The sequence below is a fragment of the Bicyclus anynana genome, chromosome 9 (genome assembly GCF_947172395.1).
Source record: "Bicyclus anynana chromosome 9, ilBicAnyn1.1, whole genome shotgun sequence".
Lineage (NCBI taxonomy): Eukaryota > Metazoa > Arthropoda > Insecta > Lepidoptera > Nymphalidae > Bicyclus > Bicyclus anynana.
Genome location: NC_069091.1, coordinates 15,564,000 through 15,581,232, shown reverse-complemented (window position 1 = coordinate 15,581,232; position 17,233 = coordinate 15,564,000). Strand labels below are relative to the sequence as shown.

The window sequence follows — 17,233 nt, the reverse complement described above, 5'->3', positions numbered from 1 at the left end:
GTAGAGGCGTCAGGGTAATACTCACCCCCGTGGTGGGGCACGATACTGTAGTGTGTAACAAAGTGTATTATATTATTAAAGATAATTCTTTCTTCTTTCTTTGTTTCTGTATTTTTATTTATTGATTTAATTACATGAAACTGAATGTATGAATGTACCTACTATTCTCTAAGAAGTTAACACGTCGAACATGTGTGACCGTGTGGAGCCCGCATTAGTCTAGCAAAATTCTGTAGCAAATTGACTGCATAATAGAACCACGTTTATATGAAACTAATACAATAATGATTTGCCTACTTTGCATGTCTAATTTAGTTAATACCTATTATGAAGTTAATATGTATATGGCTGAAATATTTCAAAACTAAATTACTATTCAATTATTTATTATTATACACTTATTACGTTTAGTATGCTAGAAATATGAGGAAGGATAATAAATAATTTTAATTATATTAGGTATGTGTTTTATTTTAACTTTCTTTCTACATAACAATTTATGTAAAACTTACATAGCGTCGTACACGATAAATATCATCTGTTTTGTATTCTGTCCTCTAAATATCCATACAAGGTAGTTCTTTCAACATCGGATTCACAAAATTGAAGAATATATTTATACAGATCACCTGGAACAAAATAATATTATATTAAACACAAATAAATAAACATGCACCTCCAACTTTTCAATTATGTGCATTTTAAGAAATTAAATATAACGTGTCTCAAACGGTGAAGGAAAAATATCATGAGGAAACCTGCATACCAGAGAATTTTCTTAATTCTCTACGTGTGTGAAGTCTACCATTCCGCATTAGGCCAGCGTGGTGGACTAAGGCCTAACCCCCCTCATTTTGAGAGAAGGAAAAACATCGTGAGGAAACGTAATGCAGATGTCAAGAGGTAAAATCCTCTCCCCGATAAAGAGGGCGGCCTCTCCATATGGACCAATGAAATATGCTGGTAGTAATGAAAAAATATTATTAAAAATATCGAAATCAACAACAACAATCAGTAGCCTCAATAGCTCAACGGTAAGAGCGGTCGGACTCATCACCGAGGTTGTGGTTCGATCCCCGCCCCGTTGGTCTATTGTAGTACCCACTAGTAACAAGTCTTTCCCCTACTAACTGGAGGGGAATGGGAATTAAAAAAAAACCAATAAACTTACCCACAGTAACGTTATTTTCCACCAACATGTTATAAACCCTGACAATATCGACCCTCAACTCCTCATCTCCGAAGGTGTAGTAACTTATCGGCCTGGCTGCGACGACACACGACATCAGTTGCAGTAACGATTTCAATCGCGCATTACCCCCGAAAGCCCCACAACCCCAATTACCCGTCGCTACCCCGGGGTAATTCATGCCTTCTTGCCTACTGTAGAATGAAAAACCGACATATGCCTGAAATATGAAAGTACATTTTAAGTAAATTTCAACGCGCGAGTAATATTTAAAGGAATTCGCGCTTAGAGCTATAATAACAAAATTGAAAATTTTGAAAAACCCTCGAATTTCATGAAATTATTAGTTACACTCTCGATGAAGTCGTCAATATTTTCTTTCAGTGCGCTTTCATTTGAGACCCCACTCGGTATTTGCAGACATTCGGTTGTCCTTCCCCACTTTCACCCCCCACAACTTTTAAACGGCTCAACCGATTTTCATCAAATATGTCTAAGAACACTCGCCCGTACCGCACCTTTGATACAAAAAAAACTTTTTTTTTATTCTTTACAAGTTAGCCCTTGACTACAATTCCACCTGATGGTAAGTGATGATGCAATGTAAGATGTAAGCGGGCTAACTTGTTAGGAGGAGGATAAAAATCCACACCCCTTTCGGTTTCTACACTACATCGTACCGGAACGCTAAATCGCTTGGCGGCACGTCTTTGTCGGTAGGGTGGTAACTAGGCACGGCCGAAGCCTCCCACCAGCCTGACCTGGCTGAAACTCAATCGGCCCAGCCTTGAGTCGAACCCAGGACCTCCGTCTTGTAAATCCACCGCGCATACCACTGCGCCACGGAGGCCGTCAACTTAATTGAAATCGCTTCATCCGTTCGGGAGCTATGGTGCCAGAGACAGACTGACAGACAGGCATACATACAGACAGACAGACTCAAATTTCTAACTCCTCTCTTTTTGCGTCGGGGGTTAATAAAGAGAACATAAAAGTACATTTTTGTATTTCTGTGATAGGTGTATACCTTGTTAAGTTCCCTGTCAACCATTTCCTTGGTGTACTGTTCCTCTGGTCTAGGAAACCTCCGAGCGTCCATAGCCAACACAGCACAACGCCGTCTGTTGGGGGAATCGCGCGGGGTTTCGTCTTTATAGCTTCCCGACCATTTGAAGCTCATACTGTAACCCGTATGCGTACTGAAGCGTTCACTACCTGGTTTAAAAAATAGATAATGTAACTTTAATATTTTTTGACTAAACACTTATTTAAAATTGCTTCGTTTTTAGAGCTAACGTAACTATATTTTTTGACGTCAACACTTATTTAAAATTGCTTCGTTTTTAAAGCTAACGTAATTTTCATATTTTTTGACGTAAACACTTATTTAAATTTGCTTCGTGTTTAAAGCTAATGTAATTTTCATATTATTTGACGTAAACACTTATTTAAAATTGCTTCGTTTTTAGAGCTAACGTAACTATATTTTTTGACGTCAACTCTTATTTTAATTTGCTTCGTTTTTAGAGCAAACGTAACTTTCATTTTTTTGACGTCAACACTTATTTGAAATTGCTTCGTTTTTAAAACTAATGTAATTTTCATATTTTTTAATATATCCGTCCCTAATCCCTTGCCTAATTTAATTGTGGAAGGCAATTCAAAAAACCAGTGGTAATAAAATCGGGGTTCAATTACCTTGGTATAAATCAGTTTGGTGTTTTATTACATCACTGGATAGCTAAAGGATTTTATGGTTACCAAAAATAATATATGACCAAGAGAAGCAGTGCTACGAACTTAAAAGAATGAATGCATATAAGCTGATCCTAATTTAGAACTATAAAATTAGATAGATTTGAAGAAATTAGTTTCTTTTTTTCACAACATGCTGAGGTTTTGTTTTCTGGTTATGCTATAAAAACTTACATACCTACATATTTTTTTTATTAACTGGCTTCAAAGCTTTGGCTGAGCCTTTGTGAGGCCTTTGTGAGCCTCTGTGAACATACATAAACGAATACACACCCATACCTATTGTATGATGGGCTTTTTATTAACGAAACAAGGTCTACCTATGATGCAGACAGTCTCGGTCGGCTCCATGACTTCGGTGAACAACAGAGACGCGATCAGTTCAGGGTTACTAACAAATCTGATCTCCTCCTGAACCGCACCGCGACGCAACACTCCGCCTCCGATGAATCTAAAATATACACACCGAAAGGTCAATATCGAAAACCGCTTGAAGAACAAAGATGAAATTTGGTAGTGAAGTAGTTTATACCTAAAACTACTCGCAAGACTTCTAATAACGGATTTGGCGAGAAAGAAATTTAAGAAATTTGGTTAAGGAAGCCTAATAATTAATGATTGAATAATACCCCAATTTACATAGATCTTCAACATGATGATTTTTTCTTTTCCACAATATGGTGTCTGGTTTCCTCTGTTGTACTCAAAGTCATATCTTGATGAGGAATAATTTAATCTCCGTTAAATAAATTCCGTTGTATTATGCAATAAGTTAACACTAACAATAATTTAATAATTTTATTATTTATTTTAAATAGCTTACTTGTTAGCAAAATCCACTTGTATACATCCTTCGGCATCCTCGATCAGAGTTTCAGCATCCACAAATAGAGGAACTGTTGATATTGGCAATGAACAGTTCGACCAATCGGGACAATCCTCTGCGGATATGTGGCGACGAGAAAATGTCACCACCCCAGTCGGTTGCTCTGAAGAAGGAAAGGATTTTTTAAATGGTAGCATAATCTATACTAATATTACAAATGCTAAAGTAAGTCTGTCTGTCTGTTACCTTTTCACGACAAAACTGCTGAACCGATCAAGTTGGTATAATGGTAAATGGAGCAAAACATAGGGTACTTTTTTTTTATTCTCTACAAGTTAGCCCTTGACTAATTTTAATCTCACCTGATGGTAAGTGAAGATGCTATCTAAGATGGAAACAGGCTAAAATGTTAGGAGGATGAAATCCACACTCCTTTCCTAAAGTAAAAATAAGAGGGGGTGAAATAGGGGTTTGAAAGTTTGTATGGAAAATCGTTCATTTTTAGAGTTATACTAAATATAACTATAAAAATTTGTCTGTAAATCATGAAAAAAATACGAAATATAATGTGATTCAAGAATTTTTAAAATATAACCTCTAAAGTGAATAGGGGTTAAAACTTTACATTGATTTCCACGTGGACGAAGTCGCGGGCGTCCGCTAGTATTTTATAATCCCACAACCTGCTGCTATAAAGGTCACATCTAACCATATATCGAAAACCGCTTATCGTACAAAGGCAGGGAGGTAGTTTATAATTTGTAGACCTCCAACAGATTTTGCTAGAAGGCCGCGGGCCTCTAAGGGCGGACAAAGTCTTGGGCATTCGCTGGTTATCTTATATCATCTGGCCTATACAGTATTGGACGTCTATCGGCTGATAATGGTTATACTAAATTATTAATATATTATAGGGAAGATGTGTCGCCCTATTAAATAGGTTGGAGAGAAAGTCCAGTAGAAGTTAAGAAGGAGCGAGAAATGATAGCGGTAGGCACGATAAAAGAGTTTATTGCACAGGCACGGATATAGTATAAAAGTTCACAAACACAAGAGTTCACAAATACGGAAGTAATATTAAAGACAAAGGTTTTATACGGCTAATATGATATGGGCGAGAGTAGCCCACAATATCATCTTATATTAATTAGCTAGTTAGGAGTAGGTATACCTTTACAAATCCTGGAGAAGTAATGACAAATGCATTTCAACTTTTCCATCACTTTTGGGCCACCGCTGTCATATAAGCTGAAACACATCGAAGTTCATTTCAAAAGTTGATTTCACTCAGCACTGGAAATAATTAGGCACTTCAATTTCCATAATTTTAATTTTTCTTCTCTTGCTCAAAAATTCCTTCATTGTACCTATCATACCAGAATGTTGATAAATAGCATTTTAGCTATCTATCTAGGGAAAAAACAATGGTTTGCTTTTTGTCTATTGCCAAATAATATTGCCAAATGTCCGTATTGATATAAATTGTACTTTTAATTTTTAATAAAATAAACTATTTGAATTGTATTGTAGCAAGCCGTGATAGCCCAGTTCATAAGACATTCGATAGAGCGTAGGTTCGAATCTGCACGCACCTCCAAGGCATGCACCTCCAACTTTTCAGTTATATGCGTTTTAATAAATTAAATTGTGTCTCTAACGGTATAAGAAAAATCATCGTGAGGAAACCTGCATACCTGAGAATTTTCTTAATTCTCTACGTGTGTAATGCCAATCCGCATTTGGCCAGCGTGGTGGACTAAACCCTTTCATTCTAAGAAGAGACTGCTCAACAGGCCGAATATGGGTTGTTAATGATAATTGGATTACTCCATTTTCTCGCAATGTTAGAGAAAAATAGGGTATCAAAGACCCATAACTCAGTTTCTATTGACTGTCTCGCCTAAATTTTACCTGACGTTATGGACCAATGCAGTCAAGGTGCAAATTAGCAAAAACTACGTACGAGTTAAAATTCGCAGGTGGATATGTTCTATAATCCGATTCACTTCGTTTGTTGTTTCTCTCAGGGAATGTGCAGAAAAATGCGTTGGCCAGCAAACTAGCGAGCTGCCATTGCGTTAGTGACACCGATTTGTTTTGGCCCTTTCTGAAAACAAATAGGTAGATTTTTTTTTTTTTAATTCTTTACAAGTTAGCCCTTGACTACAATCTCACCTGATGGTAAGTGATGATGCAGTCTAAGATGGAAGCGGGCTAACTTGTTAGGAGGAGGATGAAAATCCACACACCTTTCGGTTTCTACACGGCATCGTACCGGAACGCTAAATCGCTTGGCGGTACGTCTTTGCCGGTAGGGTGCCTAACTAGCCACTAGTAGTTAATAAAATATACCTACTACCCATAATGATTTTATACTATAGACCGGTTACGTAACTACAAAATCACCGCAAAAAGTGATCCGAATGTATCCGAATTATAGGCTACAACACTGAGCGCACACATGCACAATTTTGTCTGTAATTCCATTATATACAATACAATGTATATATAGTATTTACACTTCCTGAACACACAACTCGATATTGTAGACGATATTTAGGTATTATTTGCTTAAATAACGTTCGTTGTTGACCACAACTAACATTGAGTTGTGTATAAATTTCCTCTTTTGGGGACCTCATTTTTCATGCGCTAGTAATACATTTAACAATAGGTATATAATATCAATGTAATATTATGTAGAGCCGTGATAGCTCAGTGGATATGACCTCTGCCTCCGATTCCGGAGGGTGTGGGTTCGAATCCAGTCCGGGGCATGCACCTCAACTCTTCAGTTGTGTGCACTTTAAGAAATTAAATATCACGTGTCTCAAACGGTGAAGGAAAACATCGTGAGGAAACCTGCATACCAGAGAATTTTCTCAATTCTCTGCGTGTGCGAAGTCTGCTAATCCGCATTGGGCCAGCTTGGCGGACTATTGGCCTAATCCCTCTCGTTATGAGAGGAGACTCGAGCTCAGCAGTGAGCCGAATATGGGTTGATAACGATATAATATCATATATATATCGTGCCCAGTATCGTGCACTTTTAACTAAGGTAGACACTAGAATAGAAGTTGTACAAAATCTGAAATTCCTTCTCCAATACAAGTACATAGGTAACGAGTATCTAATACTAATAATGCATTGAATAGGTATACCTCCAGGCAGTGCATTTTTGCATGGCGTTCCCACTTCCCTAAACTATACAAATCCGATCACTTTTTATGTATTTTGACAAGAATTTGCAAAAAGATACCTATTTAAGTACCTACATATAATTATTTTCATTTTGAAACTAGTAGACGCCCCGTAGGAATACGGGGATAAAATATAGCCTATAGCCTTCCTATAAATGGGCTACCTAACACTGAAATATTTTTTTAAATCGGACCAGTAGTTCCTGAGATTAGTGCGTTCAAATAAACAAACAAACTCGTCAGGTTTATAATATTAGTGTAGACAGGAAAACATTATATTTCTTATTGTAGAGAGTACCTATACTTACTTTAACATCGGTATGGGGGATTTTACTAAGTCTGGCAAAGTCAAAGCTATTTTCGCCACTTCGGGTAGCGTTTCTTCAAAAAACTTCTTACTTTCAGACTCGTCCAAATACTGAAAACAAATACGATTTTCATTAATTTTAAATGGCATTGGTTAAATTCGCAGATTACAATGTAACTAATATGTACGTCTTTACTTTATGCAAGTAAGTAGGTACACATAAAGATTATGAATTATTTTAAGGTCCAATTCAAAAGTTGATATTTATTCAATAAATCCGTCAAAGAATATTTTGAATAAGTACCTATTCTGTTGTTTCGTTTTACGCCACCTGCTGATGTCCTTAAGTTTTCCTAAACCGAAGGTTGCCTGGAAGAAATCGCTACTTAGCGATAAGGCCGCCTTTTGTATGCTGATATCTTCCTAATTTGTTTTTAACTTTTACTTGTATTTGTCCTTGTGGTGTGCAAATAAAGTATATCTATCTATTCTGCTTACTTAATAGTCATCGATGTAGACCGACAATGCTTCCCGGGCAACACAATCACAAGCTACACAGCGTCGTCGCCGGCGAAGACGAAGTCCCCGATATCTAACGTCACCCGGACGTGGGTTTTCTAACTCACGATCTTGGAGGCGTCCGGAATAATTCACTCAGGTCACGGTTACCCCTTCCCGAATGGCCCTCTAAGCCGAAGTCAGAGTCTCATAGGAGACGCCCTTAGAGAGTCGTTCCGTCCTCTATCTTTATTTCAGCCTTCGGGTCTCATCAGGCGATGCTTTTGCGCTCGCCCAAACCCCCCGGTGTCGCCGTAGTGGTCCCACATGGAGCCATCGGCACTTCTCAACACGAAAGCAATAAAAAATAATCATCGAATAGAAAAGCTAACGAAACTAACCTCATTGAAAAACTTATGCAACGCCTTAAAAGTCCAAATTCCCTTGAATTGGGCCTGATAAGTCAATACTGCATCCATCATATCTTTGCTGTTATGCATCGGTTTCGAAAGTGATTCCACTATCAAATCCCATCTCTTGCCAACATTGCCTTCTTTATCCTATAAAAAAAAAATATTTATCAGACTACTACAATTCGTACCTACCCATTCCTTTCCGATTAATACAATACAATAGGAGAGGTCATATTAAAAAAAAAATTAAACTATAATCTAAAAAAAAGTAAGTACTTACGTCTATAAAATACAAATTATGATCCGAGCACGGCATTTTGACATGATCCAAGTCCCACTTGTCCTCGCCTACCGTGGGTCTGTACGACCCCTGTGCCCCGTCGCTAGGTATCTCGTACAGAACTGTGTGATCATCTCCTGCTTCCACAACAGGGAACTCCGGGCATTGCCAGGGTCCTTGAGACCCGAACATTGCATTTGCAAATTCTTGTTTATTTATTTCAGTCATTAGGTATATCTACGTAGATAAAGTTCTTTGAAACTGTAATAAATAAGATAATAATAGCTTTCATAATTAGTATTAGTTAGTGTTATTGGTAACATTGGAAGTAATTATGCTTCGCTGCTCAATTCTCGCGATTAATATTTACTTGTAGTACTGGTTCGTATTTCTCGGCCATTTCCACGAATTGTTTAAAGAAAATCTAAAAAAAAGATCCTAAAACACTATAACACAACAAAGTGAACAGTTTCCGCTCAGTAGCGCCCCCATGTCGGTAATGGCGCGCGCGCTCATACGTCAAAACCTTCATTATCTGTTTTCGTGCAGTACCGGCCACTCCTCGTATTTTACTTTCTTAAATATTAAGTTTCTTTTAGTGCGTTTCTTAGTGTTTTTCAGCTCTAAACATGGGAAAAAGGCGTAAGCACAGGGGCAGTGATAATAGCGAGTATTTATTACGCCGGATTGAGAAATTGGAGGCAAAATTACGAAAGCGATGACGTAAAACATACTCACGATCTACATCTACATGCCGTTATTTGCGATCTGGTTAGTCCTTTCTGATTAGTAATCGTAATCAGTAAAATTATAATATACCCTATTCTTAATCAGCAATTACGTGCTTCAAATCCCAAGTTAATCACATAAAAAGTCACTTACCTACCTACATACCTTCTCTCTGCAGTTAGAATTTAGTTTTTTCATATCTTAGCTAAACTTGCAAATTTAATGCCTACAATACGAGTAGTAATCAAGGGTATTGTTATAATTAGTGTTTTTTAATTGGCAAAGTATTGTAATTGTAATTTGACTTTTTGTGGGTACTTTTGAATTTTTATCTTGAATGTGCATAATTAGACGAATTATGGTAAAATAAAAGTGATACAAATAATACAATGGCATTGGTATGAGTATTCACATCATATGGAAAAATAGAAATGATGCGGACAATACAATGGGATTTGTTACCTTCATGTTATAACTTCTGTGGGTACCTTTGACCTTTTATCGTGAATGTGCAATCAAGCAATGAGAAGTAATGTTAAAATAAAAGTGATACAAACAATAAAAAGAGTTTGATATGAGTATACACGTTCAAACTCTCGTCGAAGTACCTTCATAACAAGGAACATGCAATGCTTTGAGATGCAAACAAATCTATTGGTTTTCATTGTAATATGTTAGGTATCAAATTAAGTGATGCGAACAGTACATGTTTTGGGACTGTTACCTTCACGGTTTGTGATGCGAACAGTACATGTTTTGGGACTGTTACCTTCACTGTTTGTGATGCGAATGGTTTTCGGGATCATTACCTTCACTGGCTATTAATAGTATTTGATACCATTGTTGTGATGCGATTGGTTTTTCGATCACTGGCTAATAATAGTACTAGATATATCTGTTTGTGATGCGAATGGTTTTCGGGATCATTACCTTCACTGGCCAATAATAGTACTTACTAGATATCTCTGTTTGTGATGCGAATGGTTTTCGGGATCATTACCTTCACTGGCCAATAATAGTACTTACTAGATATCTCTGTTTGTGATGCAAATGGTTTACGGGATCATTACTTTCACTGGCCAATAATAGTACGAGATATCTCTGATTGTGATGCGAATGGTTTTCGGGACCATTACCTTTACTGTTACAAAATCTCCAAGACGAGTTACCTTAGTGAAATGTGAAATAAATAACTCTGAAAATGAGCTAGATTGTCACAACCAACCTGACCACAGTCAGAGACCTATGGCAACTTTAGTGATTACATGACTGAGCCATCGCCAGTTTCAAACCTTTCTCAACAACCATCCACATCAGCTACAGCTACACCACCAGAGGATGAGAGTAGTGCAGACTATATTATCCACTTGAACGATGATGTACTCAACAACAACGATGTACAGGTGACGCTCCTGAAGATGATCCTCTATCAGGAAAAGATGTGCATAAAGACATGGCGCCACGACTGAGAGGTACTTTCTTAATGGTTTAAATTTAAAGAATTTAAAGATAAATACCCATTTTGGGCTAATTGCTCTATGTTAAAGCCACCTTTTTTAAATGATAAGGTCAAAGCTGCGGTTTCCGTTTTACTTTATAAGAAAGATAGTTCCTTGACAACTCGACAAGGCAAAATTGGTGTAGCATTGGCAGCTTTAACTACCATGACTGCTATAGATATTTCTTTAGCATCAGAGAAATCAGAGATCAATCACAACCTACTGAAGCATTTCAGTACCGCAGCACGCTTATTAAGTATGTGTTACTCATTGCATAGACACAAAAATTAGGTGAATTTTTTTAATTTATACATTGACTAATAAACTACAAGCTATTCGCTCTAGAGGAATCCAAAAGAGGCACGTATCTGTCTGAATATAGTATTTTTTGAGAAACTAAGAGCTAAGAAAGCTGTTACCAAATGGAGTCAAGAGTGCCTAAACCCAAGCCAGTCGTTACAAAGAATGTCACACCCTCTACGCCACAAAATAATTTAAACTGGAAGCACCCACAGTCGACCACGCAGACTGTGAATCGAAGACCAGCAGATCAACAGAGACGATGCATCATCGAACTGTGGGTACAGCGCAAAAGGCGCCGCCATCGTGTGCGACCAGGCACAATGCCCTCTACAAACAGAGGGGATACTAGTTCCCCAGGTGACTGGCAGGTTACAACTTTTCTTGTATGTATGGCGCAAGCTGACGTTTGATCGTATTGTTTTATCTTGTATAAAGGGATATAAAGTTCCGTTTTCTAGTTTACCGGTTATCCAAAAATAATAATAATAACCTATTAAGATTAAGCTTCAAGATTTTTAAATTAAAATAGCTAATCTTATTTAAAAAGTCGCTATCTCGCCATGCTATAGAGAGGAGGGTGATTTTTTAGTCCCCAAACCTAATGGCGAAAAAAGGTTCATATTAAACTTAAACTGTTAATTTATTATTAATACAATTTTTTTGAATAAATTTATTATTCATTAAAACTCCACATTTAAATATATTAAAACTCCACATTTTAAAATGGAGGATCTCAGAACCGCCAATAAGCTCGTCTCTCCTGGATGTTTTTTAGCTTTTGCCGATTTAAAAGACGCCTATTTTTTAATACTAATACAACCAGATTATAAAAAGTATTTACGATTTGAATTTCAACATAATTGTTATGAATTTAATTGTTTACCTTCTGGGTAAATACAGCACCTTTAGTCTTTACTAAAGTAAAGCTACCAGTAGTAGAACATTTACGTTTACATAATTTTGTCTAATATATTCTTGGAGGATATTTTGCTTATTTCTAAAACTTATTCTGAATGTCACCAGTCTAACAGAATGTCTGCTATTGCCTGTATCAAAGCATTGATTCTACAGTTCGCTTGTTGATTGATCTGGGGTTATAATACGTATTATGAAATTGTTCTAGGGTTTAATTTAGACAAAAAAGGTTCTGTATAAAGCTAGCAAGTGAAGTGAAAAAATTGAACGAGTCAAACTTGAAATTGAAATAATTAAATTCTATAGACAGGTGTGAAATAAGAGACTTTCCTAAATTCATTGGTTTATTAATTTCAATTTGTCCTGTTGTAGAATATGGTTGGGGGTTACACTGAAGTCGGACAGACAAAAAAAAAAAAAAAAAAATTTGAACAACAAGATTTTGAAATTACACAAAAATATTCTCATTGACGAGCTTACTCGGTGGGATAATAACATCCAGTCGTATTCGCAATACTTTTTATATTTTTGAAATCTTTGCTTATGATTCAACGACTAGTTGGAGCGTCTTTTGCGGTAGTCAACAAGCTAATGATTTTTAGACAAGCGAAGAAGAAGAGCTTCATATTAATACTTTTAGCTTCTTGCTGCTCTTTTTTGTTGAAGATCTTTGCAAGTTTTACATAATGTCCAAATATTATACGAATAGACAACACAACTGCTATCGCCTGTATCAATCGCATAGGAAGCGTGCAATTCCCACTTTTGAACAAAGTCCCGCATGAAATACTTTTGCGAGGAATGAAAATTATTTATATTTGCTTCCTATTTTAATTAAGTCATCAGAAAATACTATGGTTGGTTTTAAATCTATAAAAATAAAACTCATACAGAGTGTGAACTGGAACTCTTATGTTTTTCTAAAATTATTAACATTTTAGGATGCCTAAAATAGATATTTTTGCTAGTAGATATAATTCTAAATGCGATAAATATATTTCTTGGAAAGCTGATTCTTATGCCCTCACATCATCATCAGCTTTCACAACTGATTGGTAAATTTTTCTTTTATGCTTTCCCTCCTTTTGTTATATTATTAAAAACTTTGAATAAAATTATTACAGACAATGCTATGGGTTGTAACACAAACTTCAAAAAAGCCTTATCCTGGCGGCTGCGACCTTATAAGGCAAACTTTATTAAGAATCTTCTTAATTACACGTATACACATCAGTGTTCCGCCCCCCCAGCAGTGTAAAACATTATGATTGTTATTTTAAAGTGGAGTATAAATTTTGCAACATTCAAAATATTTATATTTATTTCTAGTCCAAATGTTTTGTATTTTTTTACAAAGCGTTTTAATATAGGTTATCAATATGGTAGCCTTAACTGTTGTAAATCAGCTTTATATTTCGTTTTGGGAAACAATTTATAGACGTCGATAAAATAGCGAGGTTTATGAATGGTGTATTTAAATCCCGTCCTCCTAAACCTAAATACGATTTCCTTTGGATTGTAGATATTTTATACAAACTATATATTCTAATGAAATTTTTAGTTTGTCATTTAAAATGATATGTTTATTAGCTGTAGTGACAGCTCAAACGTTTTCAAAAAATCAATTGAAAAATATTATATTTCAATCTGATTACATAACCATTAAAATTTCAGATTAAATTTAAACATGAAGGCCTAATACCTTCAAAATCCATTGTTAAAATTACCATTTTTAATGAAAACCCTGAAATATGTCCAGCGTGTACTTTATGTTCTTATAAAGATAAGACTATTTCTCTTAGGAAACCTGGAAGTGATAATCTTTTTCTTAGTTACAGGAAGCCTTATACAAATGTTACTAGTTAAACCTTAAGTCACTGGATAAAAGACGTGGTCTACAAGAGTGTTGTAGACACTAGCGTGTTTAGCTCACACACGCCATGCTTCCAAAGCGAAAGATGCGAGTTAACGTAGACTTAATACCTAAAACCGCTGGGCGGAGCACGACTTCAACAGTCTTTGCGAGTTGTATTATACTCGTAGTAGAGAAATTGTCTCAAATTCTAATGATTCTTTTGGTTGTTCAGTTTTTCATACTTAATAAGTTACTGATTTATCTTGTTAGATCTTTATTATTTTATATATCTCGTTTATAGATATACTTCTAGTATATTAATTGTAATACTACTTACATTGCTAGATATATATCTTAATTTGTATTCGAGATTGTATCTATTATTAACCATTAGTAAAATAATCCTTAACTTATCCTTATACTTATTAACCCTGATAGAGCACAGTTTTTGCACTCTAGCTTTAAACATCTACAAGTAAATATTAATCGCGAGAATTGAGCAGCGAAGCATAATTAATGATAAAACGAACTTACCTGTACGTGAAGTTCTATCATAATTATGCGAGCTGCTCAATTCGAAGCGATTAATACTATCACCCGCCCTAGATCCCACCCACTGTGCAAAAATACCTGTGCTCTACATTATATTTTTCAGGATACCTAGCTTTGAACTTAATGAAGGTTTTGACGTATGAGCGCGCGCGCCATTACCGACATGGGGGCGCTACTGAGCGGAAACTGTTCACTTTGTTGTGTTATAGTGTTTTAGGATCTTTTTTTTAGATTTTCTTTAAACAATTCGTGGAAATGGCCGAGAAATACGAACCAGTACTACAAGTAAATATTAATCGCTTCGAATTGAGCAGCTCGCATAATTATGATAGAACTTCACGTACAGGTAAGTTCGTTTTATCATTAATAAACTCGTAATAAGTATTAGGTACCTATTTTTTAACTTAACTACAATCTCACTTGATGGTAAGTGATGCAATCTAAGATGGAAGCGGGGTAACTTGTTAGGAGGAGGATGAAAATCCACGCCCCTTTCGATTTTTGCACGACATCCTACAGGAACGCTAAATCGCTTTGGCGGTACGTCTTTGCCGGTAGGATAGAAAGACTAGCTTTGCTGTTTCGAAAAAGCTTGTAAACTAAGACTAGGTATTTGAAATAAATGAATTTTGACTTTGACTTTGGCCGAAGTCTCCAAGTCCAGTCAGACCTGGAACAATTAAAAAAACTTCAATTGACCCAGCCGGGAATTGAACCCATAACCTCCGTGTTGTATCTAAATCCACGCAATATTCAACCGATTTTATAAAACGCATTATTCTGTCACCTTCTTGTCATATAACTTTCAAAGATGCATTATCAAAATCGGTCAACAATTTCGGAGTCATTACTGAATATACCATGTAAAAATACCATGATATTTTCCGTTATTGAAGTGGGTCCATCAAAAAAATCAATAATACTGATTTTAGTAGTCTAAATAAATCGGTATAAGTGTACCTACTTACCTTACAGATTTTACCATACATAACATAGCATACATATTTCCTATAGTCTATGTAGCTGACTTATGTAATAACACTCATAACATTACTATTTCCTCTATTTCATTCATTCCATATCAAACCACTCTGATCTGATTCATTATTTCATTCAATGATGGTCAAGGTCACTATAACCATATACTCGTTACATACAATAAACAAAATACTGATACCTACTTATTAGTTCGTACTCTAGTAAGTGGTTTACCTTGTAAGTTGTTACATTAATCGGTATCCGTAATCACTTAAATCTTGATAGCTTGATACAATAAAGTGAATTTAGTCAACACTATGAGATTGTACTTACATTGATTTGAATTTTGAAATTCACCCGAAGGACTCAAAGAATTTAAGGTACACAGTGATAATAATTAAATTGTTTCTTTATTTACACCTGCACTATTCGTTCACGTGTGTCACACATGCGGCTACTGAGGAAAATAACAAATCAGAGTTTCGCTTTTGAATATATAGGAGTATCTAGATAACTGACAGCTAGGTAAGTACCTTTAATACCGAAGTTATCAACAATTGATTAATAGATAGAAGAAATATTGAAATGATCTTGTTCTGCCGGTAGATTGTTATTTTTGATATAGATTTATATTCATAACTATTGTAAAGTATTAATGAAATGTTGCGCCACGTTATACCTACGGAGATATGGTAAATTACGTCATAGATGGCGTCGGATTGCGAAATAAATTGAAACGGAAACATTTTTTTTTTTCATGTTGAGTAAGTGCCGATGGCTCCATGTGGGATGTGGGACCACTACGGCGTCACCGGGGGTTTTGGGCGAGCGCAGAAGCATCGCCTAATGAGACCCGAAGGCTGAAGAGGACGGAACGGCTCTCTAAGGGCGTCTCCTATGAGACTCGGACCTTGGCTTAGAGGGCCATTCGGGAAGGTGTAACCGTGACCGTGTTATTTTTAAGGATTTTTTTCTTTCTTTTATTTTCTTTATTTTTCAAATAGTGCTGGCACCTGCCAGTTACCACCCTACAGGCAACTGCGATATCGCATACCTAATCGGTCAAGGTTATAGGTTGAATAAACTGTACTGTACCCTTTCGAAGTTACTGCGATACCGATTTAGACATCATTTACGAGTAGCATCATAAAACATCGCAGTAACCATTTCCTCTTATCCATACTAATAATATAAACTAGCGGACGCCCGCGACTTCGTCTGCCCTTAGACTTCTTTAATCCATCCCTTACAGTAGTACCTATCGCTTTAAAAAAAATATTATTATAAAACAAAAATCCCGACTGCTTAATGAACTGAAAAGAGAAAAACAAGTTGGTATCACAATCTATACTAATATTATAAAGCTGAAGAGTTTTTGTTTGTTTGTTTGATTGAACGCGCTAATCTCAGGAACTACTGATCCGATTTGAAAAATTCTTTCAGTGTTAGATAGCCCATTCATTGAGGAAGGCTATAGGCTATTTATTATCTCCATATTTCTACGGGAACGGGAACCACACGGGTGAAACCGCGCGGCGTCAGCTAGTATCTGTTTAAAGGTCTGACTAAATTCTTTATGTTGCCGCATGCGGTCACAAACATTGGTATTTCATTCTTTGCCCGTAAGAAAGTGTTACCTGCCTGTGTTGTATCGATCACTAATCACCCCCTAATAGTTATTTTGGAAATATATTCATGTACAGAATTGACCTCTCTACAGATTTATTATAAGTATAGAATAGATGTGATAATCAAAAATGACTGCCATACAAGATTGACAACAGTACCTACAATTATCTACTATTCCTAATAGATTGAGTTGACATACCTATAGGTATGTCAACTCAATCTATTAGGCCTATATATATTATAGCCTTCGTGATTTTATAAAAACTGAAAGTTAAACAATGCTATAAGGTAAGTATGGTAGGCCG

The 17,233-nt window shown here is 36.1% G+C and overlaps 1 protein-coding gene across 1 annotated transcript; it reads right to left on the bottom strand.

Annotated features, from left to right (window-relative positions):
• Positions 1-279: 279 nt before the first annotated feature.
• On the bottom strand, positions 280-15,888 carry LOC112047641 (poly(ADP-ribose) glycohydrolase). The gene is made up of 11 exons (XM_052883727.1): positions 15,534-15,888; positions 8,469-8,729; positions 8,177-8,335; positions 7,279-7,388; positions 5,734-5,877; positions 4,942-5,018; positions 3,768-3,933; positions 3,265-3,395; positions 2,217-2,404; positions 1,172-1,409; positions 280-629 (listed from the first exon to the last, which is right to left on the bottom strand). The coding sequence occupies exons 2-11, from the start codon at positions 8,694-8,696 to the stop codon at positions 535-537; spliced, it is 1,536 nt and encodes a 511-aa protein (XP_052739687.1). The 5' UTR covers positions 8,697-8,729; positions 15,534-15,888; the 3' UTR covers positions 280-534.
• Positions 15,889-17,233: the final 1,345 nt, after the last annotated feature.